The sequence below is a fragment of the Rhinopithecus roxellana genome, chromosome 5 (genome assembly GCF_007565055.1).
Source record: "Rhinopithecus roxellana isolate Shanxi Qingling chromosome 5, ASM756505v1, whole genome shotgun sequence".
NCBI lineage: Eukaryota > Metazoa > Chordata > Mammalia > Primates > Cercopithecidae > Rhinopithecus > Rhinopithecus roxellana.
Genome location: NC_044553.1, coordinates 120,532,468 through 120,552,746, shown reverse-complemented (window position 1 = coordinate 120,552,746; position 20,279 = coordinate 120,532,468). Strand labels below are relative to the sequence as shown.

Genomic DNA, 20,279 nt, shown 5'->3' with positions numbered 1-20,279 from the left:
GTGCCCGAGGGCCTTGGAGCTTTGATTTTTATTTCTTTATTGTATGCAGTCATGGCCTAGAAAGAGAGATGTTAGGGTTCCCAGGACCAGGACAGAGGTGGTGGTGAAATCTCATGGGCGTCCGGAGAAGAAGGTCAGGCCCCTTGCTGACAGGCCTATCCGTGGGGCTACTGCTGCTCTTCAGCTGGGTGACCCTTGTCCAGTCAACCTCTCTCTCAGGTACAGCACTTACCCCTGTGGCCCACCTGCCTTTCCTGCTATGGGCTATTCCTGGGAACTGGAACTGATGGGGATGAATGGAAGGGCGCCTGCTCTTCCAGTAGGGGCTGGTCTCTTTTACTCTCCAGTAGGGGTGGAGTGGGCTGTGGAAAGATCCCTCCTGCTTATTTCTAGCCCCCCAACCTCTCTCTTCAGCTCTGGCCCACCACCCTCACTTGTGCCAGACCACCCGGGATGTCAGCGGCCACCACTACCCTGGTTTCTTTTGCCCTCGTCTCTCTGATTCTCCAGAGGAAGCCTACTGCTGCCACCTGCAGGCTGCAGGGGGCTCCTGCTGCACCCAGGCTGAATTTGAGGCCCTGTACCAAGTCAACCTGTCCGCTCTTCCGCCCCCGCCCATCCTCAGGTGAGATCTCCAACCCCAGAGCCACTGGAACATCGACAGGGTGTTCCAGTATCTGGTGCTCTGTTCCTAAATTATGGGGTGGGAGGCTTGTAACTTACAGACTAGTAAAGGGACAGACCGCAACAGAAAATCATGTAGATCATGATTACAATTACAAGGGAGAAGTTCAGGGGGCTGTGCAAGCGGATAATGGGGAGCCATCCTGAATCTGCCCATGGGTGGCTCTAGGATGAGCTCCTAAATTCGTATGCAAATGTGTGTATGTAAGACTACATTTATTTGGGGATGGAGTCCCGAGCTTTCTCCGGACTCCCAGGGGTTCTGTACTGCCACAGAGCGCAGCAGCCAGAGCGCGGCCAGGGCCGGGATCCAGATACTCTTTTCTCTCCCGCAGGGGCCCAGGACAACTCCTAGTGCTGGGCCTCTACAGCCTACTGGTTCTGACCCTGATGACCGCAGACCTTGTGCACTTCTGCTGCGATCGGGGCCGGGGTTGGGGCTGGAGCCACCGCAGGCCCCCATCTAGGTCCTCCGCCGCGAACTCCCTGCAGGTCTCCGCGGGGACAGCTTAGGCGCGCCGGGAGCTTGCCTGCACCTGCGATCCAGAGTCGAGTGCCCCGCCCCTGCCCGGGCGCGCTAACTTCTTAGCCCTGCCCCTCTCTGACTCCACCTCCGACGCAAGAGTGGGGCGGGGCAGCTCCCGGCAGCTTCCGGAGCCAGACTCGCCCCGCCCCAGAGACTGCGCCTGCGCGGGCACGGGACAACCTCTCCGCGATGACTGTGAGTGGTCCAGGGACCCCCGAGCCCCGGCCGGCCACCTCCGGGGTGCGTACCCAATCTCCGCGCCATCACCCCTTCGCACCCGTCCTGACCATCCCCGCCTCCTTCCCCCCATCCATGAGGCTCGTGCCCATCCCTCCTCTCCTCTTCCCTTAGCTCCAGGGCTCTGCCCCGAACCCCCTCCGACGTTTCCGCCCCCTTTCTCTCTACAGGCCAGCTCAGTGGAGCAGCTGCGGAAAGAGGGCAACGAGCTGTTCAAATGTGGAGACTACGAGGGCGCCCTGGGGGCCTACACTCAGGCCCTGGGTCTGGACGCTACGCCCCAGGACCAGGCCATTCTGCACCGGAACCGGGCCGCCTGCCACCTCAAGCTGGTGAGGGAGCCTGGCGCTCTTCCCCTCGCCTGCTGGGCCCGGGTTCGCCCATCTCAGCTGATGCTTGGGCCCCAGCTGGGAATTCAAGCTCCCAGGCCATCCCTGCTTGCCAGATGTCTTTTGCACCTCAGTGTGAAGGGGGATCGGGTGACCTTGGACAGCGAGAGTACCCCTGCTGCCTGGTTAGTGCCCCGCAAGGGAGATGACTATTCTTTCAGGCTCCTGTCTTTCTTTTACAGGAAGATTATGACAAAGCAGAAACAGAGGCATCCAAAGGTAGGGGAATGGTGGACCCTTGTGTGGAGCTGTAGGGCTTCTGTGGTGGGCAAGGACTCTGGGACCGCTGCACCATCACATTCTCCTCCTTTGGCCCCAGAGACACGTCTGCCTTCTTTCTTTCCCACTGCCTCGGGCCTTTCCTTTTCTGCAGCTACCCTCACCTTTTCTGAGGCTGAAGCACCGAGCCCCACATTCGTCCCCCTACCTTCTTCTGGCCTTTCCTCGAGATCTTTCCCTACTGCTCTTGCCTGGAAATGGTGGCCTCATGGGTGCTGACAGCGCTCCTGTTTGTGCTCAGCCATTGAAAAGGATGGTGGGGATGTCAAAGCACTCTACCGGCGGAGCCAAGCCCTAGAGAAGCTGGGCCGCCTAGACCAGGCTGTCCTTGACCTGCAAAGATGTGTGAGCTTGGAGCCCAAGAACAAAGTTTTCCAGGAGGCCTTGCGGAACATCGGGGGCCAGATTCAGGAGAAGGTATGTGAGTGACCCAGAGAGGTGGAAGCTTGACCGGTGGTGAAGGAATCTGGGCCAGTGGTGCAGACACAGTTCTCCAGACAAGAGATACATGGCAAGTGAACATATAGAATTCTGGTTAACCTTGCCTGTGGCCAGGGAAAAGCAAATTAAGATGACAGCGTGTTACTGTTGATTTGGAGGTCTGTTTGGCAGACATTTAAAAGTTTGTATACTTTTCGAGAAGGAGAGAGGCAGACACATCAGTGGTGAGGCTGGTACAGCTCTTTTTTTTTTTTTTTTTTTTTTTTTTTTTTGAGACGGAGTCTCGCTCTGTCACCCAAGCTGGAGTGCACTGGCCAGATCTCAGCTCACTGCAAGCTCCGCCTCCCGGGTTTACGCCATTCTTCTGCCTCAGCCTCCCGAGTAGCTCGGATTACAGGCCCCCGCCACCTCGCCCGGCTAGTGTTTTGTATTTTTTAGTAGAGATGGGGTTTCCCCGTGTTAGCCAGGATGGTTTCGATCTCCTGACCTCGTGATCCGCCCGTCTCAGCCTCCCAAAGTGCTGGGATTACAGGCTTGAGCCACCGCGCCCGGCTGAGACAGGGTTTTACTGTATTGCCCAGGTAGCTGGTCTTGAGCTCCTGGGCTCAAGGGATCTATCCACCTCAGCCTCCCAACTTGCTGGGATTACAGGTGTGAGCCTTGGCACCAGGCCAAATATGCATTTTTGTTTCTTTATTTTTTCAGGAAAATATTTTACTTTATTTATTTATTTTTTTGAGACTGAATCTCACTCTGTCGCCCAGGTTGGAGTGCAGTGGCATGATCTCAGCTCACTGTAAGCTCCACCTCCTGGGTTCACGCCATTCTCCTGCCTCAGCCTCCAGAGTAACTGGGACTACAGGTGCCCGCCACCATGGCTGGCTAATTTTTTTGTATTTTTAGTAGAGACGAGGTTTCACCATGTCGGCCAGGATGGTCTCAATCTCCTGACCTCATGATCCACCTGCCTTGGCCTCCCAAAGTGCTGGGATTACAGGCATGAGCCACCGTGCCGGGCCTAGGAAAATATTTTAAAAGATATACATCAAAATGGTAACATTGCAACCCCTGGGGAAAGGAATGGGATTGAGAGGACTTTCCAAAGGAGACTGCATCACCTGTTCATATATTTTTAATAAAGAGAAGTTGTATAAAATATATATGTTTTTAAATTAGGAGAAAAGAATCTAAAGACCATTATGAACTATAACCAAGCTCAAATTCACCAGATAATTTGATGTTAAAATGCTGACACAGTGGAAGCAGATAACATGATGGCAGACACCTCACTGAAATGTTGAAACCTGGGAAAGCAAATAGGTTTTCTCTCTCAGTGCCAACTCTGATTGGCAGTGGCTGCCCAGAATCCTATGTTGACAAGAATTAGGAAGCAGATTGCCTGAGCTGAGCAGGGGAACATGCCATGACTGGTTAGTCATGGCTGCCATGGATGCGAGAGAGAAAGGCAGGTGGCCCACATGCTAGGCTCGTGCCACCATCTATGCCCAGGAACTCTGGGGGCTGGGGGTAGGCCTAGGATGATCTTGCCCATTCAGATTATTATTATTATTATTATTATTATTATTATTATTATTATTGTTATTGAGACAGAGTCTCACCCTGTCACCCAGGCTAGAGAGCAGTGGCAGGATCTCTGCTCTCTGCAACCTCTGCCTCCCAGGTTCAAGTGATTCTCCTGCTTCAGCCTCCTGAGTAGCTGGGATTACAGGCGTCTGCCACCACACCCAGCTAATTTTTGTATTTTTAGTAGAGACGGGGTTTCACAATGTTGGCCAGGCTAGTCTCGAACTCCTGACCTCAGGTGATCCGCCTGCCTTGGCCTCCCAAAGTTTTAGGATTACAGGCGTGACCCACTGTGCCCAGCTCAGATTGTTTTTTTTTTTTTTGAGATGGAGTCTTGCTTTGTCGCCTGGGCTGGAGTGCAGTGGCCGGATCTCAGCTCACTGCAAGCTCCGCCTCCCAGGTTCACGCCATTCTCCTGCCTCAGCCTCCCGAGTAGCTGGGACCACAGGCGCCCGCCACCGCGCCCGGCTAATTTTTTGTATTTTTAGTAGAGATGGGGTTTCAACGTGTTAGCCAGGATGGTCTCGATCTCCTGACCTCGTGATCCGCCCGTCTCGGCCTCCCAAAGTGCTGGGATTACAGGCTTGAGCCACCGCGCCCGGCCTTCAGATTGTTTTTAAAACAGTCCAAAGAGATTTCTGGAGCTAAAGGAAGTGTTAGCAACTACCTCACAATCTGCCAGCTCCCTGGCAGGAGTTATAAATGCTTAGTTCAGTGCCATGGGCAGCCCATTCACTCTGCCACAACGTAGATGGCACCACTGTGAGTGGGTTGCTTTGTAGCTGACAGGATGCCTCCCCTCCCGAAAGGCACTACAGCATGGGCACTTCCCCTGCTGCCCAAGCAGGAAATCACTCAGAAAGAAAAACAACTGTGGGAAATTTAGGAGGCACTGCCAGGCATGTCTCTTCCTGCCCAGGGTAGCTAGGTGCTAGCCCTGAGCCTAGACATCTTCACTGTGCCTCCCAGAGTGAGGAGCTAGAGACAAATGAATAGGGAGTATGATGTCTCTGGCCAAGAGCCATGATTTCTTCCATGCTTCGTTGGTTTGTCTAGGTGCGATACATGTCCTCGACGGATGCCAAAGTGGAACAGATGTTTCAAATACTGTTGGACCCAGAAGAGAAAGGCACTGAGAAAAAGCAAAAGGTATAGGCCCCGGGCTGAGTCAGTAAGTGAGCTCCCGCAAGAGCCACCCATCCATAGTACCCTTCACCCATGTAGGCCCCAGAAGCCCCTGCTGCCCTGCTCTGCAGCTCCTCCAATTGTGCAGCTGGGCTCATAGGGCCTGGATGGGAGGTCTGAGGGTCTGGGACTTTAGCGTGAGCCAAGGAGTTCACAGAGTGCCTTGTTGACCAAGCCCTGTGCCAGGAGCTGGGTGTACGGAGGTAACTGAGGCACTGTCCCAGCCCCTCAGGCTGTGCTGGGGACTCATTTGCTCTAACCATCAATTCTGAGAGAAGGCTCTTCCCTCTACTTACACAGGAAGCTAAACTTCAAAGAGGTTATTTTTTGGCCATGATCACTCAACTGTGAGGTGGAAGCAGTGAGGTCTGGGGCTCGGGGCCCCTGCTCACCTGTGCTGCGTCCTATGCCACGTGCAGTGTCAACATTATAATGTACTTCCTTTGACGTAGGCTTCTCAGAACCTGGTGGTGCTGGCCAGGGAGGATGCTGGAGCAGAGAAGATCTTCCGGAGCAATGGGGTTCAGCTCTTGCAACGTCTGCTGGACACAGGAGAGACTGACCTCATGCTGGCAGCTCTGCGTACGCTGGTTGGCATTTGCTCTGAGCATCAGTCACGGGTAGGTGGAGTGGAGAGGCTGGTTACTGCTTCCGTCCCTTTGTCTGTCTGTCCATCCGTCCCTCCGTCCACCTATCTGCCCATCTGCCCATCCACCCATCTGCCCATCCATCCATCCATCCATCCATCCACTCTTCCACCCACCCTCTACCCCTTATCTTATTCTAAAAAGAACTTAGGCCAGTCATGGTGCCTCACACCTGTAATCCCAGCACTTTGGGAGGCTGAGGCAGGTGGATCACTTGAGGTCAGGAGTTCAAGACCAGCCTGGGGGACATGGAGAAACCCCATCTCTACTAAAAATAAAAATATTAGCCAGGCATGGTGGCGTGCGCCTGTAATCCCAGCTATTCAGGAGGCTGAGGCATGAGAATTGCTTGAATTCAGGAGGTGGAGGTTGCAGTGAGCCGAGATCATGCCACTGCACTCCAGCCTGGGTGACAGAGCGAGACTATCTCAAAAAAAAAAATCAACCAAACAAAAAGAACTTAAGGCAGAGTACAAGGAGATACGTGTAACAAGACAGAAAAAATAAAAATGGGGTGAAAAAGACCAACATAAATTAGGATGAAGTGGGGCTGGCAAGAGCAAAAACAGCCCTGGGGTACCCGAAGCACTTGCTTTTTTGGGAGCTTACAAGTGTGAGCCCCAGCTTTCCTGCAGCCAACTCCCAAAAACACATTGGTCACTGACTCCTTCAATGTCCGTATGGCACAAGCAAGCTCATTGCCCAGAAAAGGGCACTTGTCCTTGCTCTAAAGATCAAATTGTCATTTCCTCTGGAGCAGAGAGTCCTCATAGTGAGTGATGTGGTCAGTGATGTCACCACAGCATCTTTTTTTTTTTTTTTTTTTGAGATGGAGGCTCACTCTGTCGCCCAGGCTGGAGTGCAGTGGTACAATCTCGGCTCATTGCAAGCTCCGCCTTCTGGGTTCACGCCATTCTCCTGCCTCAGCCTCCCGAGTAGCTGGGACTACAGGCATCTGCCACCACGTCTGGCTAATTTTTGTGTATTTTTAGTAGAGACGGGGTTTCACCGTGTTAGCCAGGATGGTTTTGATCTCCTGACCTTGTGATCCGCCTGTCTTGGCCTCCCAAAGTGTTGGGATTGCAGGCGTGAGTCACTGCGCCTGGCCACCACAGCATCTCTTTACCATTGAGACAGTGACCAGACACGCGGGGCTTGGCTCCAACACGATTCTGAGCACAGATGGTGGTGGCCCAGCATGGACAGTTCAGCAAGAACAGTCCTGCTCCTGGGCCAGTGTGGTGAAGTCCATGTCCCCCTCTTACCTGAGCTGGCTTGCTCCAGGGGAGAGGGAACCAAAGACTAGACTCCTTGGTTGCTTTTAGGGGAGCCCACAATTCCTAGATAGGAGTGGAACTGTGAAATAGTCAATGAAATCTCTTTAGGCTGAACTTGGGCTGCATTTTGGGTCTCACAAGGCTAAGATTGGTAAAAGCATATGCATTCTGTTCCCTCCTGCCTTCTGGTCCATCCCAGTTCACAGTCTTGGCCAAGGACACTCAGCTGCTAAGTGGAAGCAGTCAGGATCAGGGCTCAGTGGACCAAGCAGGCCTTCTAGGGTTCTCCAGCTTAGAAACGGGGTGGAGAGGTCTCATGGGCCCATTCCGTGCACATCCACATCCCCAGGGTGTGGAAAGAACCTCAGGGTTTAGATTGGGGAAGAACTAGACCATTAAGCCTGTGGTCAGGTAGCTTTGTCTAGGTTTAGGTCTTTTTCTTGGGGAGACATGACCTAAAGCAACTGCTCCCAGGGCCACAGTATACTGTGTCTTCTCTGCCGCCAAGGAGAGGTAGTAGGGCATTGCTCTGGAATGTTTCCTTTAGGAAGCCTTTCTAACAAAATTATCCTGCCATTACCCTGGGTCATGCCATCTGTTCTGTCTTGTTTTCACCTGGAGCTGCACCTTCCACCCAATTCTCTCCTTCTGGCCATATTCTCTAACTTACAGTTAGGGATATCTGTGGCTGCCCTTGACCAACTGGAAGCTTCTGTCCACCTCTCCCACCCCAGACAGTGGCAACCCTGAGCATACTGGGAACTCGGCGAGTAGTCTCCATCCTGGGTGTGGAAAACCAGGCTGTGTCCCTGGCTGCCTGCCACCTACTGCAGGTTATGTTTGATGCCCTCAAGGAAGGTGTCAAAAAAGGATTCCAGGGCAAAGAAGGCGCCATCATCGTGGGTGAGTGGAAGCAGGTCTGGGGTCTTTTGGACGTTACTGTCATGGAAGGGATGGGGCTGAGCCAGCCAGGCCAGTTTTTTGGGGACTAGACTTGGAGCTGCAGGTTGCTTGGAATACGGTTTGGTGACATTATTTTACTCTAGATTCTCAGCAGCCAAGGTGTCTCAGGACAAAGCTGGAGCTCAGTCTGGAGCCTGGGATGTGGATCCCCCCTTCCCTGTGTCTCCCTGGTTTGTTGAAGTTCAAGGGTCAAACAGGGCTGGGCTGCTGTGGAGCCCACTGATATCTTCTTGTTGCCAGATCCCGCCAGGGAGCTGAAGGTCCTCATCAGTAACCTCTTAGATCTGCTGACAGAGGTGGGGGTCTCTGGCCAAGGCCGAGACAATGCCCTGACCCTCCTGATTAAAGCAGTGCCCCGGAAGTCTCTCAAGGACCCCAACAACAGCCTCACCCTCTGGGTCATTGACCAAGGTAGGTGATATAGTTCACAAAAACTTGCTTGGGCAGCTGAAGTTTGTTTATCCTTAGGAGTAATAAGAAAAGTTGTGAGTGGGGCCAGGCATGGTGGATGATGCACTTTGGGAGGCAGGGGGTCACTTGAAGCCAGGAGTTTGAGATTAGCCTGGGCAACATAGCGAGACCCTGTCTCTATGAAAAATTTAAAAAATTAGCTGGGCATGGTGATGTGCGTCTGCAGTCCTAGCTACTCCAGAGACTGAGGTAGGAGAATTACTTAACCCTGGGAGGTCAAGGCTTCAGTGAGCTATGATTGCACCACTGCAGTACAGTCTGGGCAACAGAGGGAGACCCTGTCTCAAAAAAAAAAAAAAAGAAAGAAAGAAAAGTTGTGATTATCTCCAGCCATGTGTCTGCACTGAAGTGCGTCCTTTGGCCCAGGAGGATGCTGGAACTGAGAAGATCTTCCAGAGCAATGGGATTCAGCTCTTGCAACATCTACTAGACACAGGAGCTACCCTTAGGGGGCTCAAAGTTAGACTCTTCTATCATATGTGTATGCAGATACATGCACATTGAATGGGCCTGCAAGCAGGTTAGCAGAGAGGCTGGATTAGCTTTCTGTATCTTTTTTTGTTTTGAGATGGAGTCTCACTCTGTCACCCAGGCTGGAGTACAGTGGCACGATCTCAGTTCACTGCAGCCTCCGTTTCCTAGGTTCAAGCAATTCTCCTGCCTGAGCCTCCCAAGTAGCTGGGATTACAGGCACGCATCAGTATGCCCGGCTAATTCTTGTATTTTTAGTAGAGATGGAATCTCACCATGTTGGCCAGGCTGGTCTCGAACTCCTGACCTCAAACAATCCGCCCACCTTGGTGTCCCAAAGTGTTGCGATTACAGTCATGAGCCATTGCGCCCGGCCCCTGTTTTTTTTTTTTTTGTTTTGTTTTTTTGTTTTTTTTTTGTTTTTTTTTAGTGAGCATGTATTACTTACATACTCAGAGGAAAAAATAAAGGTAGATATATCAATTCATCTCCCTTTTCCCCTAAAACATAAATAAGAGCTGGGTGCGGTGCTTCGTGCCTATAATCCCAGCACTTTGGAAGGCCGAGGCGGGCGGACCACGAGATCAGGAGTTTGAGAAGCCTGGCCAACATGGTGAAACCCTATCTCTACTAAAAGATACAAAAAATTAGCCGGGCGTGGTGGCACGCACCTGTAATCCCAGCTACTCTGGAGGCTGAGGCAGGAGAATCACTTGAACCCGGGAGGCGGAGGTTGCAGTGAACTGAGATTGCGCCATTGCACTCCAGCCTGGGCAACAGGGCAAGACTGTCTCAAAAAAAAAAAAAAAAGATAAATAAGAAAAGCTCATTTCACAATGATCCTATGAGGTGTGGATATTCCTTTCCCCTTAGTTTTACAGATGAGGAACCTCAAAGCTCCAGAGCATTTGGCTCCAGGGGAAGGGTTGGCATGCAGGCCTCACTTCTGAGGTCCTTCCCGATCCTATAGCTGCCTCCCTTAGGTAGCAGATCAGCTAAGCAGATTCTCTGGGCTGCCCTGGACGCAGTTGTCAGAACTCTGTAGCTTTCTTGTCTTGCTTTTCTCCATATCTCCTATGAAGCCTCTTCCTTTTACTTGTAGGGGTTGGAACTAGTGTTCTAATTTCTAAATGGGGTGTCTTTTCAGGTCTGAAAAAGATTTTGGAAGTTGGGGGCTCTCTACAGGACCCTCCTGGGGAGCTTGCAGTGACCGCGAACAGCCGCATGAGCGCCTCCATTCTCCTCAGCAAGCTCTTTGATGACCTCAAGTGTGATGCGGAGAGGGAGAATTTCCACCGACTCTGTGAAAACTACATCAAGTAAGGAAGTCTGTTTCACCTCCTGTTGCCAGGGATTCCAGCAAAAAAGTTCTGACTCCTTGAGCAGGGGCAGAAATGAAAGGTTTCCAGCAGAAAGAGTAGTCTTAGGGAGGACTAGTTGGGGGCTGGATGAAGGAAAAGTGGCCCCAAGGCCCACTTCCTGCTCCAAAGTGGCCTCCCCAGGGAGGTTCTTTTTCAAATCAATGTTCCAGTAATGCAACAAACGCCATCAAGCACGTACTGGGTTTACCAAGCACTTCCTACGCATCTATTCCCACACAGGTGAAACATGACAGTCATTATTTTTTTTGAGACGGAGTTTCACTCTTGTTGCCCAGGCTGGAGTGCAATGGCACGATCTCAGGGTCACCGCAACCTCTGCCTCCCAGGGTTCAAGCGATTCTCCTGCCTCAGCCTCCTGAGTAGCTGGGATTACAGGCATGCACCACCACACTCAGCTAATTTTGTAGTTTTAGTAGAGACGGGGTTTCTCCATGTTGGTCAGGCTGGTCTCGAATTCCTGACCTTAGGTGATCCGCCTGCCTTGGCCTCCCAAAGTGCTGGGAATTTTTTTTTTTTTTTTTTTTTTGAGATGGAGTTTTGCTCTTGTTGCCCAGGCTGGAGTGCAATGGTATGATCTTGGCTCATTGCAACCTCCACCCTCCCAGGTTCAAGCAATTCTCCTGCCTCAGCTTCCCAAGTAGCTGGGATTATAGGTGCTCACCACCACACCCTGCTAATTTTTGTATTTTTAGTAGAGATGGGGTTTCACCATGTCGGCCAGGCTGGTCTCGAACTCTGACCTCACACCTGAGGTGATCTGCCTGCCTTGGTCTCCTAAAGTGCCGGGATTACAAGCGTGAGCACTGCGCCCGGGCAACCGTCCTTATTCTTAAACGAGATTATAGGCTGGGCGCAGTGGCTCACGCCTGTAATCCCAGCACTTTGGGAGGTGGAGGCAGGTGGATCACCTGAGGTCAGGAGTTCGAGACCGACCTGGCCAACATGGTGAAACCCCATCTCTACTAAAAATAAAAAAAATTAGCCAGGCATGGTGGTGGATGCCTGTAATCCTAGCTACTTGGGAGGCTGAAGCAGGAGAATTGCTTGAACCCAGGAGGTGGAGGTTGCAGTGAGCCAAGATCACGCCATTGCACGCCAGCCTTGGGGACAGAGTGAGACTCTGTCTCAAAAAAAAAAAAAAAAAAAAAAAATCAAAGGAACTTACAGCTGTTGGGGAGAAAACTGATGATAAATTATGAAATAAGCAGAATCATTTCAGAGCTTAAGTCCAGGAAGGGACATCAATGGTGATGTGGGAGTAACCTGTGTTAGATACTATATCAGGGAAGGCTCGAGTGAAAGTGTCGATAAAGAAAATCAGCCAGTATTGTCCAGGTGGAAACGTCCTAGTCCTCCCATTGGCAACTTTCGGGATGTTTCTGCCCAAGTAGTGCAGGTGCCTGGCCAGTGGAGGGGAAGGGAGGAAAGAAGAGTCCCTTTATGTTGGCCTTGGTGTGACAGCTGTCACCCTGTGCCCCTCAGGAGCTGGTTTGAGGGCCAAGGGCTGGCCGGGAAGCTACGGGCCATCCAGACGGTGTCCTGCCTCCTGCAGGGCCCGTGTGACGCTGGCAACCGGGCCTTGGAGCTGAGCGGTGTCATGGAGAGTGTGATTGCTCTGTGTGCCTCTGAGCAGGAGGAGGAGCAGCTGGTGGCTGTGGAGGCTCTGATCCACGCAGCTGGCAAGGCTAAGCGGGCCTCATTCATCACTGCCAATGGTGTCTCACTGCTGAAGGACCTATATAAGCGCAGTGAGAAGGACAGCATCCGCATCCGGGCGCTGGTGGTGAGACGGTGGGCCTGGGGTGGGTGGGCAGGCAGCCAGGCAGGGGTCCTGGTCCAGCTGGTGTTGCAGGGTGCGGTCCCAGCACACTCTAGATGAAAATAAGCAATATTGTAATTCTAAAAAAATTAGCCAGACTTGGTAGTGCATGCCTGTAGGTCTAGCTACATGGGAGGCTGAGACAGGAGGACTTGAGCTCAGGAGGTTGAGGCTGTAGTGAGCCACCCATGTCACTGCACTTCTGCCTGGGCAACAGAGCAAGACCCTCTCTAAAATGAATGAATGAATGAATGAATGAGATTCTGGGCCTTGTTGTGGCCAGAGACGTGGGCATGGCTTCTCCCACCACAGGGCTTAAGGCTGGGCCTACAGGGGTCATGCAGCATTCCCGGGAGCTGGTGGTTTGGGGGTTTGGGGACTACCTGGCCCTCCATGAGCCTGTTGTGGCTGTACACCCTGTGGAAGCTGGTCTTCCTCCATGGGGCACTCAGTCCTGGATTTCTCCATCTCATAAGGATTTTGGCTGTGGCTGAAGTACCTGTCCTCTCCCCACACGCCTCTCCACTCCACCTGCAGAGGGCTTCTTTGTGCGACGTGGAAGGAAACAGAGCCATTCTCATTGTGGCCTGGGAAGGGGTTGGGCCCATGATGGTCCAGTGGCCAGCACGTCAGTGTCTGCAGATGCTGTGTCATGCGGCCACCCACTAGCTGATTTTGCTGCCACATGCTCTAGGTGGTGGTCTGGAGGGAGAGGGTGCTGATTTGTCTGTGTAGCCTCCAGCGGGCCATGGCAGAGTGCCAGGGAGGGAGTCCAAGCCAGATGTGGAGGAGCTTAGCTCCTGCCTCCTTCCCCAGAGGCCAACTGGTCTTGCCCTCTTCCTCCAGGGACTCTGTAAGCTTGGTTCGGCTGGAGGGACTGACTTCAGCATGAAGCAGTTTGCTGAAGGCTCCACTCTCAAACTGGCTAAGCAGTGTCGAAAGTGAGTCGTCTGGCCTTGCTGTGGTCCCCCACCTGTGGGATAGATCTTAAGACACGAGGGTCTGGGTGGGAGTTGAGGCCTCCTCCCTGTCCTGCTCTCTGGCTCAGGCAGGGGCTGCAGTCTGGATCCTGGTACGTGAACTGCTTCTATACATTGAGGGGATGCCCAAACCCTTGGTTTTTCCCCCTTGGCCTTGGTGTGCTCCTCCCTACCCCCAATCCTGAGGGTTGCCCACTATCCTGCATGTCCCCAGGTGGCTGTGCAATGACCAGATCGATGCAGGCACTCGGCGCTGGGCAGTGGAGGGCCTGGCTTACCTGACCTTTGATGCCGACGTGAAGGAAGAGTTTGTGGAGGATGCGGCTGCTCTGAAGGCTCTGTTCCAGCTCAGCAGGGTAGCTCTGTGGTTCCTGCTGTCAGCCTGGGGACACTGTCTAGGATTAGAGCTTATCAGGCTTTCTTGGCAGGGCTTGGCCAATGGGGTCTTTTGACCCCAGGGAGGAGGGCTGGTGACTGACTGAGTGGCTTCTCTGTGTAGTGTGGGCACGTTGGCCAGCACCAGTGGTGTTAGCAAGGACGTTCTTCTTGGAGGAGCAGGGGAGATCAAGTTTGTAAGCTCCCAAAATCTGGGGCCTGGGGAGCTTCCTGAATTCATCCTGTACCCAGGGGTCCCAGCTGAGGGTGGAACTGGGGGCCTGGGCCTGGACAGCATTTATCTGAGTGCTGCTCTGCCCCGGGATGCCCATGTGAATGCCTCTCTGTCCTGGCAGTCTGAGGAGAGGTCAGTGCTCTTTGCGGTGGCGTCGGCGCTGGTGAACTGCACCAACAGCTATGACTATGAGGAGCCTGACCCCAAGATGGTGGAGCTGGCCAAGTATGCCAAGCAACACGTGCCCGAGCAGCACCCCAAGGTGAGGGGCCGCCAGAGGGGCTGGAGGGTTCACCACCATGGAGACCAGCTAACCCAGGGTATCCACAGCAGAACAACCTCTCTTTTTTTTTTTTTTTTTTTGAGACAAGAGTCTCGCTCTGTAGCCCAGGCTGGAGTGCAGTGGCGCAATCTCGGCTCACTGCAAGCTCCGCCTCCTGGGTTCACGCTATTTTCCTGCCTCAGCCTCCCGAGTAGCTGGGACTACAGGCGCCCGCCACCACACCCAGCTAATTTTTTTGTATTTTTAGTAGAGATGGGGTTTCACCGTGTTAGCCAGGATGCTCTTGATCTCCTAACCTCGTGATCCGCCCACCTCAGCCTCCCAAAGTGTTGGGATTACAGGCGTGAGCCACTGCGCCCAGCCAACAGCCTCCCTTTTAAGCCAGTTTGTTTCCCTTTGTCTGGCTGTTTTATTTATTTATTTATTTATTTATTTATTTATTTTATTTTATTTTTTTCTGGGACGGAGTCTCGCTCTGTCGCCCAGGCTAGAGTGCAGTGGTGCGATCTTGGCTCACTGCAACTCTGCCTCCTGGGTTCACGCCATTCTCTGGCCTCAGCCTCCTGAGCAGCTGGGACTACAGGTGGCTGCCACCAAGCCCGGCTTCTTTTTTGTATTTTTAGTAGAGACAGGGTTTCACCGTTTTAGCCAGGATGGTCTCAATCTCCTGACCTCGTGGTCTGCCTGCCTCGGCCTCCGAAAGTGCTGGGTTTACAGGCATGAGCCACCGCGCCTGGCCTGTCTGGCTGTTTTATTTCCCGGTTCCTCAACTGCTGCTGTGAGAAGGGTCCCCTTCTCTGTGAGTCAGTCCAGGCCCCTCTCTTAAGCTGTCTCCTCCCCCAGGACAAGCCGAGCTTCGTGCGGGCTCGGGTGAAGAAGCTGCTGGCGGCGGGTGTGGTGTCGGCCATGGTGTGCATGGTGAAGACGGAGAGCCCTGTGCTGACCAGTTCCTGCAGAGAGCTGCTCTCCAGGTGAGCCAGCCTTGGTGGGAGCCAAGGAGTTGGGTGGGACCCAACTCCTGAGCCTCAGGGCTGTGGATGTGGCTCCAGAGAGTGCAGGTTCCAGTGCTTTGGGCCTCTTAGAGCGACAGGGGCTGCCTGCCTGGCTGCTGTCCTTGCTGAGCCCAGAAGTGGAGCGTCTGCCTGCCAGAGTCCCAGAGCCACCTGCGCACCACTGCCTTCTCCCCACAGGGTCTTCCTGGCTTTGGTGGAAGAGGTAGAGGACCGAGGCACTGTGGTTGCCCAGGGAGGCGGCAGGGTAAGCTGGTTTACACCCCGCTTCCTGATGGCTGAGCCGTCAGCCTATAAAACATGACTCAGCAGCTGCCACGCTAGAGCTGGGACAGAAAAACATTATTCATGGCCAGAGGAACATTTTCCTGCTGAGAGAGTGACACGGAAGCGGGCAGGCTCCTTGGCCCCTCCACACTGGTGGCTGGCTCTACTGGTCCTAGGCTCTACTATTCCTTTGTCTCATTTACCTCCATGGCCCTGGTGCCCAGCACAATCCATGTCCAGCCCTTATTAGGTGTTTCAGGAAGTGTTTGGGTGCAGAGGGTCTGCACAGGGAGTCAAGCCTGGGGAGAGGGAGGAGGGTAAAGGTGGCATGGTCAGGGACTGGGGGCCTGATGGTTGGGGTCTTACACTCCCAGGCACGTCCTAAGCAGTGACAGGCTTGTTCCTACAGGCACTGATCCCGCTGGCCCTGGAAGGCACGGATGTGGGGCAGACAAAGGCAGCCCAGGCCCTTGCCAAGCTCACCATCACCTCCAACCCCGAGATGACCTTCCCTGGTGAGCGGGTGCGTATCTTCCTACCCCGGCCTTTCCACTCCCTCTGTCCCTGATGGCCTGTGGGCTGGGCTGTAGCTCCTCTTTGGGACCAGCAGGAAGTTTCAGCTTGCCAAACCCTGGGGCAGGGAGGACAGCCTGAGAGATTAGTACTCTCTTGGGGGTGGGCTCCTCCCTGCAGGGTTAGTGGGGCTTGTGGGGCCTGCGGCAAATACCTGACAGGTGGGTGCATGTTGCAGATCTATGAGGTGGTCCGGCCCCTTGTCTCCCTGCTGCACCTCAACTGCTCAGGCCTGCAGAATTTCGAGGCGCTCATGGCCCTAACAAACCTGGCGGGGATCAGCGAGAGGCTCCGGTAAGGTCCCTTGGGATTGCGGGGCCTGGACCAGGCATCAGCATTTGGAATGTTCCCCACAGCAGTTTACACAGTGGGAAATGCTCCTCAGTCATTAGCTTCTGTGAGCCTCACAGTGACTCCTCTGCATCATTAGAGAGGAGGAGACAGGCCGAGAGGCAGCATGGCACGGCAGACTCTAGAGTCAGACTGCCTAGCTTCCCTGATTGCAAATGGGTAACCTCAGGCAAGTTATTTAACTGCTCTGCCTCAGTTTTTCCCTCTGTGAAATGGGATGATTATAGTACCTACCTCATGGCATAGTGATGAGGAGAATAAAATGAGAAAATACACTTAAAAGTACTTACTACATGGGTACCTGGCTCCTAGCATTGTACCATATCAGCATGTTTTAGTTTTTTTTTTTTTTTGAGACGGAGTCTTGCTCTGTTGCCCAGGCTAGAGTACAGTGGTGCAATCCCAGCACACTGCAACCTCCACCTCCCAGGTTTAAGTGATTCTCCTGCTTCAGCCTCCTGAGTAGCTGGGATTATAGGCGCGCGCCACCACGCCCAGCTAATTTTTGTATTTTTCTAGAGACATGGTTTCACCACGTTGGTCAGGCTGTTCTAGATTTTCTGACCTCGTGATCTGCCCACCTCAGCCTCCCAAAGTGCTGGGATTACAGGCATGAGCCACTGCGCCCGGCCAGCATGTTTTAGTTTTATTACTAACTGTGACTTTGAACATATCACTCATTACTTAGCCCGTTTCTATTCTGCAGAACAGTAGTGATGATGATCACACTAGCACCTTTACCGTAGGGCCATGGTGAGGATTAAGTAAGATGATCCAGGTGCCTGGTCAGGGTAAATACTCAGATGAGGCCGGGCACGGTGGCTCACGCCTGTAATCCTGACACTTTGGGAAGATGAGGCAGGAGGATCACTGGAGCCCAGACGTTCAAGCCAGTCTGAGCAATGTAGCAATACCTCGTCCCTATTTAAAAAAGAAATTAAGGAGAACATCAGGAACAATAGCTAATGGATGCTGGGCTTTTAATACCTGGGTGATGGGATGATCTGTGCAGTAAAGCACCATGGCACACGGTTACTTAAGTAACAAACCTGCACATCCTACACATGTACCGCTGAACTTAACAGTTGAAAAAAAATTAGCAAGGTGTGGTGGCATGCACCTGTAGTCCCAGCTACTAGAGAGGCTGAGGCAGGAGGATCACTTGAGCCTGGGGGATCAATGCTACAGCAGTGAGCTGTGATCATGCCACTGTACTCCAGCCACTGTACTCCAGGGTGACAGAGTGAGATCCTGCCTCAAAAAAACACAAAAGCAAAAACCCTCAAATGTTAGGCGTTTAAAGACCACCCTGGTCTTCTGCCTCCTAATTTTCAGTATTTTCCACAATCCTATGCTATTTCCTAGGCCTGGTTAGAAGGCTAAGAAGCACTGTAGTTCCTGTCTGGTGCAAGAGGGTCCTTGGACATTGCCAAGAGAAATCCTCAGTCCAGGACTTGATTGCATGAGGGTGTGGGTGCAAGGGTGGAGCGAATGTAGAAACTCTGATGATGCTGCCTGTGTTAGTCTGTTCTTGCATTGCTGTAAAGGAATACCTGAGACTGGGTAATTTATAGAGAAAAGAGGTTTAATTGGTTCATGGTTCTATAGGCTGTATAAGTATGGCATCAGCATTTGCTTAGCTTCTGAGGAGGCCTCAGAGAGCTTTTACTCATAGTAGAAGGCAAAGTAGGAGCAGGCACGTCACCTGGTGAAAGGAGGAGGAAGAGACAGTGGGGGGAGATGGCACACACTTTTTTTTTTTTTGAGATGGAGTCTCCCTCTGTCACCCAGGCTAGAGTGCAGTGGCGTGATCTTGGCTCACTGCAACCTCCACCTTCGGGGTTCAAGCGATTCTCCTGCCTCAGCCTCCCCAAGTAGCTGGGACTACAGGTGCGCACCACCACGCCCAGCTAATTTTTTTTTGTATTATTAGTAGAGACAAGGTTTCACCATGTTGGCCAGGCTGGTCTTGAACTCTTGACGTCAAGTCATCTGCCTGCCTCGGCCTCCCAGAGTGCTGGGATTACAGGTGTGAGCCACCACACTCGGCCGAGATGCCACACACTTTTAAACAACCAGATCTCATGAGAACTCACTATCACGAGGACAGCACCAAGCCATGAGGGACCCATCCCATGACCCAGTCACTTCCCACCAGGCCCTACCTCAACACTGGGGATTTCAGTTCAACATGAAGGTTAGAAGGGACAACATCCAAACTGTATCCCTGCTGCTTCCTCCTGTGGCCCTGCAGGCAGAAGATCCTGAAGGAGAAGGCTGTGCCCATGATAGAAGGCTACATGTTTGAGGAGCATGAGATGATCCGTCGGGCAGCCACAGAGTGCATGTGTAACTTGGCCATGAGCAAGGAGGTAAGGGTTGGTCCGGGTACTCATGACAGGTAGGGATGCAGAGGTACCTATGCCCTGGCTGGGCTTTGAACCCAACTGACTTAGTCCACTCACCACATCTGGCCACAGGTGCAGGACCTCTTCGAAGCCCAGGGCAATGACCGGCTGAAGCTGCTGGTGCTGTACAGTGGAGAGGATGATGAGCTGCTACAGCGGGCGGCTGCCGGGGGCTTGGCCATGCTCACCTCCATGCGGCCCACGCTCTGCAGCCGCATTCCCCAAGTGGTCAGTGCCTCTTCTCAGTGGGGGAGTGGGGACGGACCAGGAACTCCCAGCATGGTGGCAGCTGAAGGGGACAGTCCTAGGGTGTGTGGGTGTGTCCCTTGCCAAGTTTGAGCCTGTTGCTTGGGGGTCATATCTACCCTGTTTCTCACAGACCACACACTGGCTGGAGATCCTGCAGGCCCTGCTTCTGAGTTCTAACCAGGAGCTGCAGCACCGGGGTGCCGTGGTGGTGCTGAACATGGTGGAGGCCTCGAGGCAGATTGCCAGCGACCTGATGGAGAGTGAGATGATGGAGATCTTGTCAGTGCTAGCTAAGGGTGAACAGAGCCCTGTCACAAGGGCTGCTGCAGCCTGCCTGGACAAAGCAGTGGAATATGGGCTTATCCAACCCAACCAAGATGGAGAGTGAGGGGGCTGTCCCTGGGCCCAAGGCTCATGCACATGCTACCTATTGTGGCACAGAGAGCAAGGACAGAAGCAGCTTTGGCTGGTGGTGGCTGGCATGCCCAATACTCTCGCCCCTGCTTGCTTGCTGCCCTAGGATGTCCTCTGTTCTGAGTCAGCGGCCACGTTCAGTCACACAGCCCTGCTTGGTCAGCACAGCCTGCAGCCTCACTGTGAGGGGCCCTTTCTCTGTACTACTGTAGTCAGCTGAGAATGGGGAAGGTGCATCCCAACACAGCCTGTGGATCGTGAGGCATCCGGAAGGGCACACACATCAGCAGCCTCACCAGCTGTGAGCATGGCCTGAGCCTGCTATCAGGCCTGCCCGTCCAATAAAAGTGTGTAGAACTCCACTGTGTGCCCTGTCCTTGGGCAGGGAGGGCTGCTGTGGGTGGGAGTCTCTGAGTGTGGATGAGTATGGGTGTGAGCTGGGCGTGGGTGAGTGTGCAATGGAGCTTCACAGTGGCAAAGCCACCTCCATGGAAGGAATCCAGTGGATTCCTCAACCAGGGCCCACTGAGTTGCTTCTTAATCCTATTGGAGGGACAAAGAGTAAGCCTAGGAAGCTAATCAATAAGAAACTCGCCAGACGTGGTGCCTCAAGCTTGTAATCCCAGCACTTTGGGAGACAGGCAGGTGGATCACTTGAAGTCAGGGGTTTGAGACCAGCCTGGGCAACATGGCAAAACCCTTTCTTTATTAAAAATACCAAAAAAAAAAAAAAAAAAAAAAAATTGAGCAGAGTGTGGTGGTGTGCATTTGTAATCCCA

The 20,279-nt window shown here is 53.1% G+C and overlaps 1 protein-coding gene across 4 annotated transcripts; it reads left to right on the top strand.

Moving 5' to 3' along the window:
* Window positions 1-960: 960 nt before the first annotated feature.
* On the top strand, window positions 961-19,862 carry UNC45A (unc-45 myosin chaperone A). 4 transcript variants are annotated; one of them, XM_010384783.2, is made up of 20 exons: window positions 961-1,405; window positions 1,618-1,779; window positions 2,019-2,055; window positions 2,357-2,532; window positions 5,197-5,289; window positions 5,778-5,945; window positions 7,984-8,152; window positions 8,453-8,623; window positions 10,302-10,473; window positions 12,019-12,319; window positions 13,202-13,296; window positions 13,550-13,691; window positions 14,067-14,207; window positions 15,072-15,199; window positions 15,419-15,485; window positions 15,915-16,028; window positions 16,257-16,372; window positions 18,684-18,801; window positions 18,910-19,065; window positions 19,217-19,862. In XM_010384783.2, the coding sequence occupies exons 1-20, from the start codon at window positions 1,400-1,402 to the stop codon at window positions 19,472-19,474; spliced, it is 2,790 nt and encodes a 929-aa protein (XP_010383085.1). In that variant the 5' UTR covers window positions 961-1,399; the 3' UTR covers window positions 19,475-19,862. The 4 variants fall into 4 exon arrangements, with proteins under 4 accessions (XP_010383085.1, XP_030786383.1, XP_030786384.1 ...); XM_030930523.1 differs by having other exon boundaries at window positions 961-1,450; window positions 2,210-2,532; XM_030930524.1 differs by having other exon boundaries at window positions 1,344-1,405; window positions 2,210-2,532.
* The last annotated feature ends 417 nt before the right edge of the window (window positions 19,863-20,279 follow it).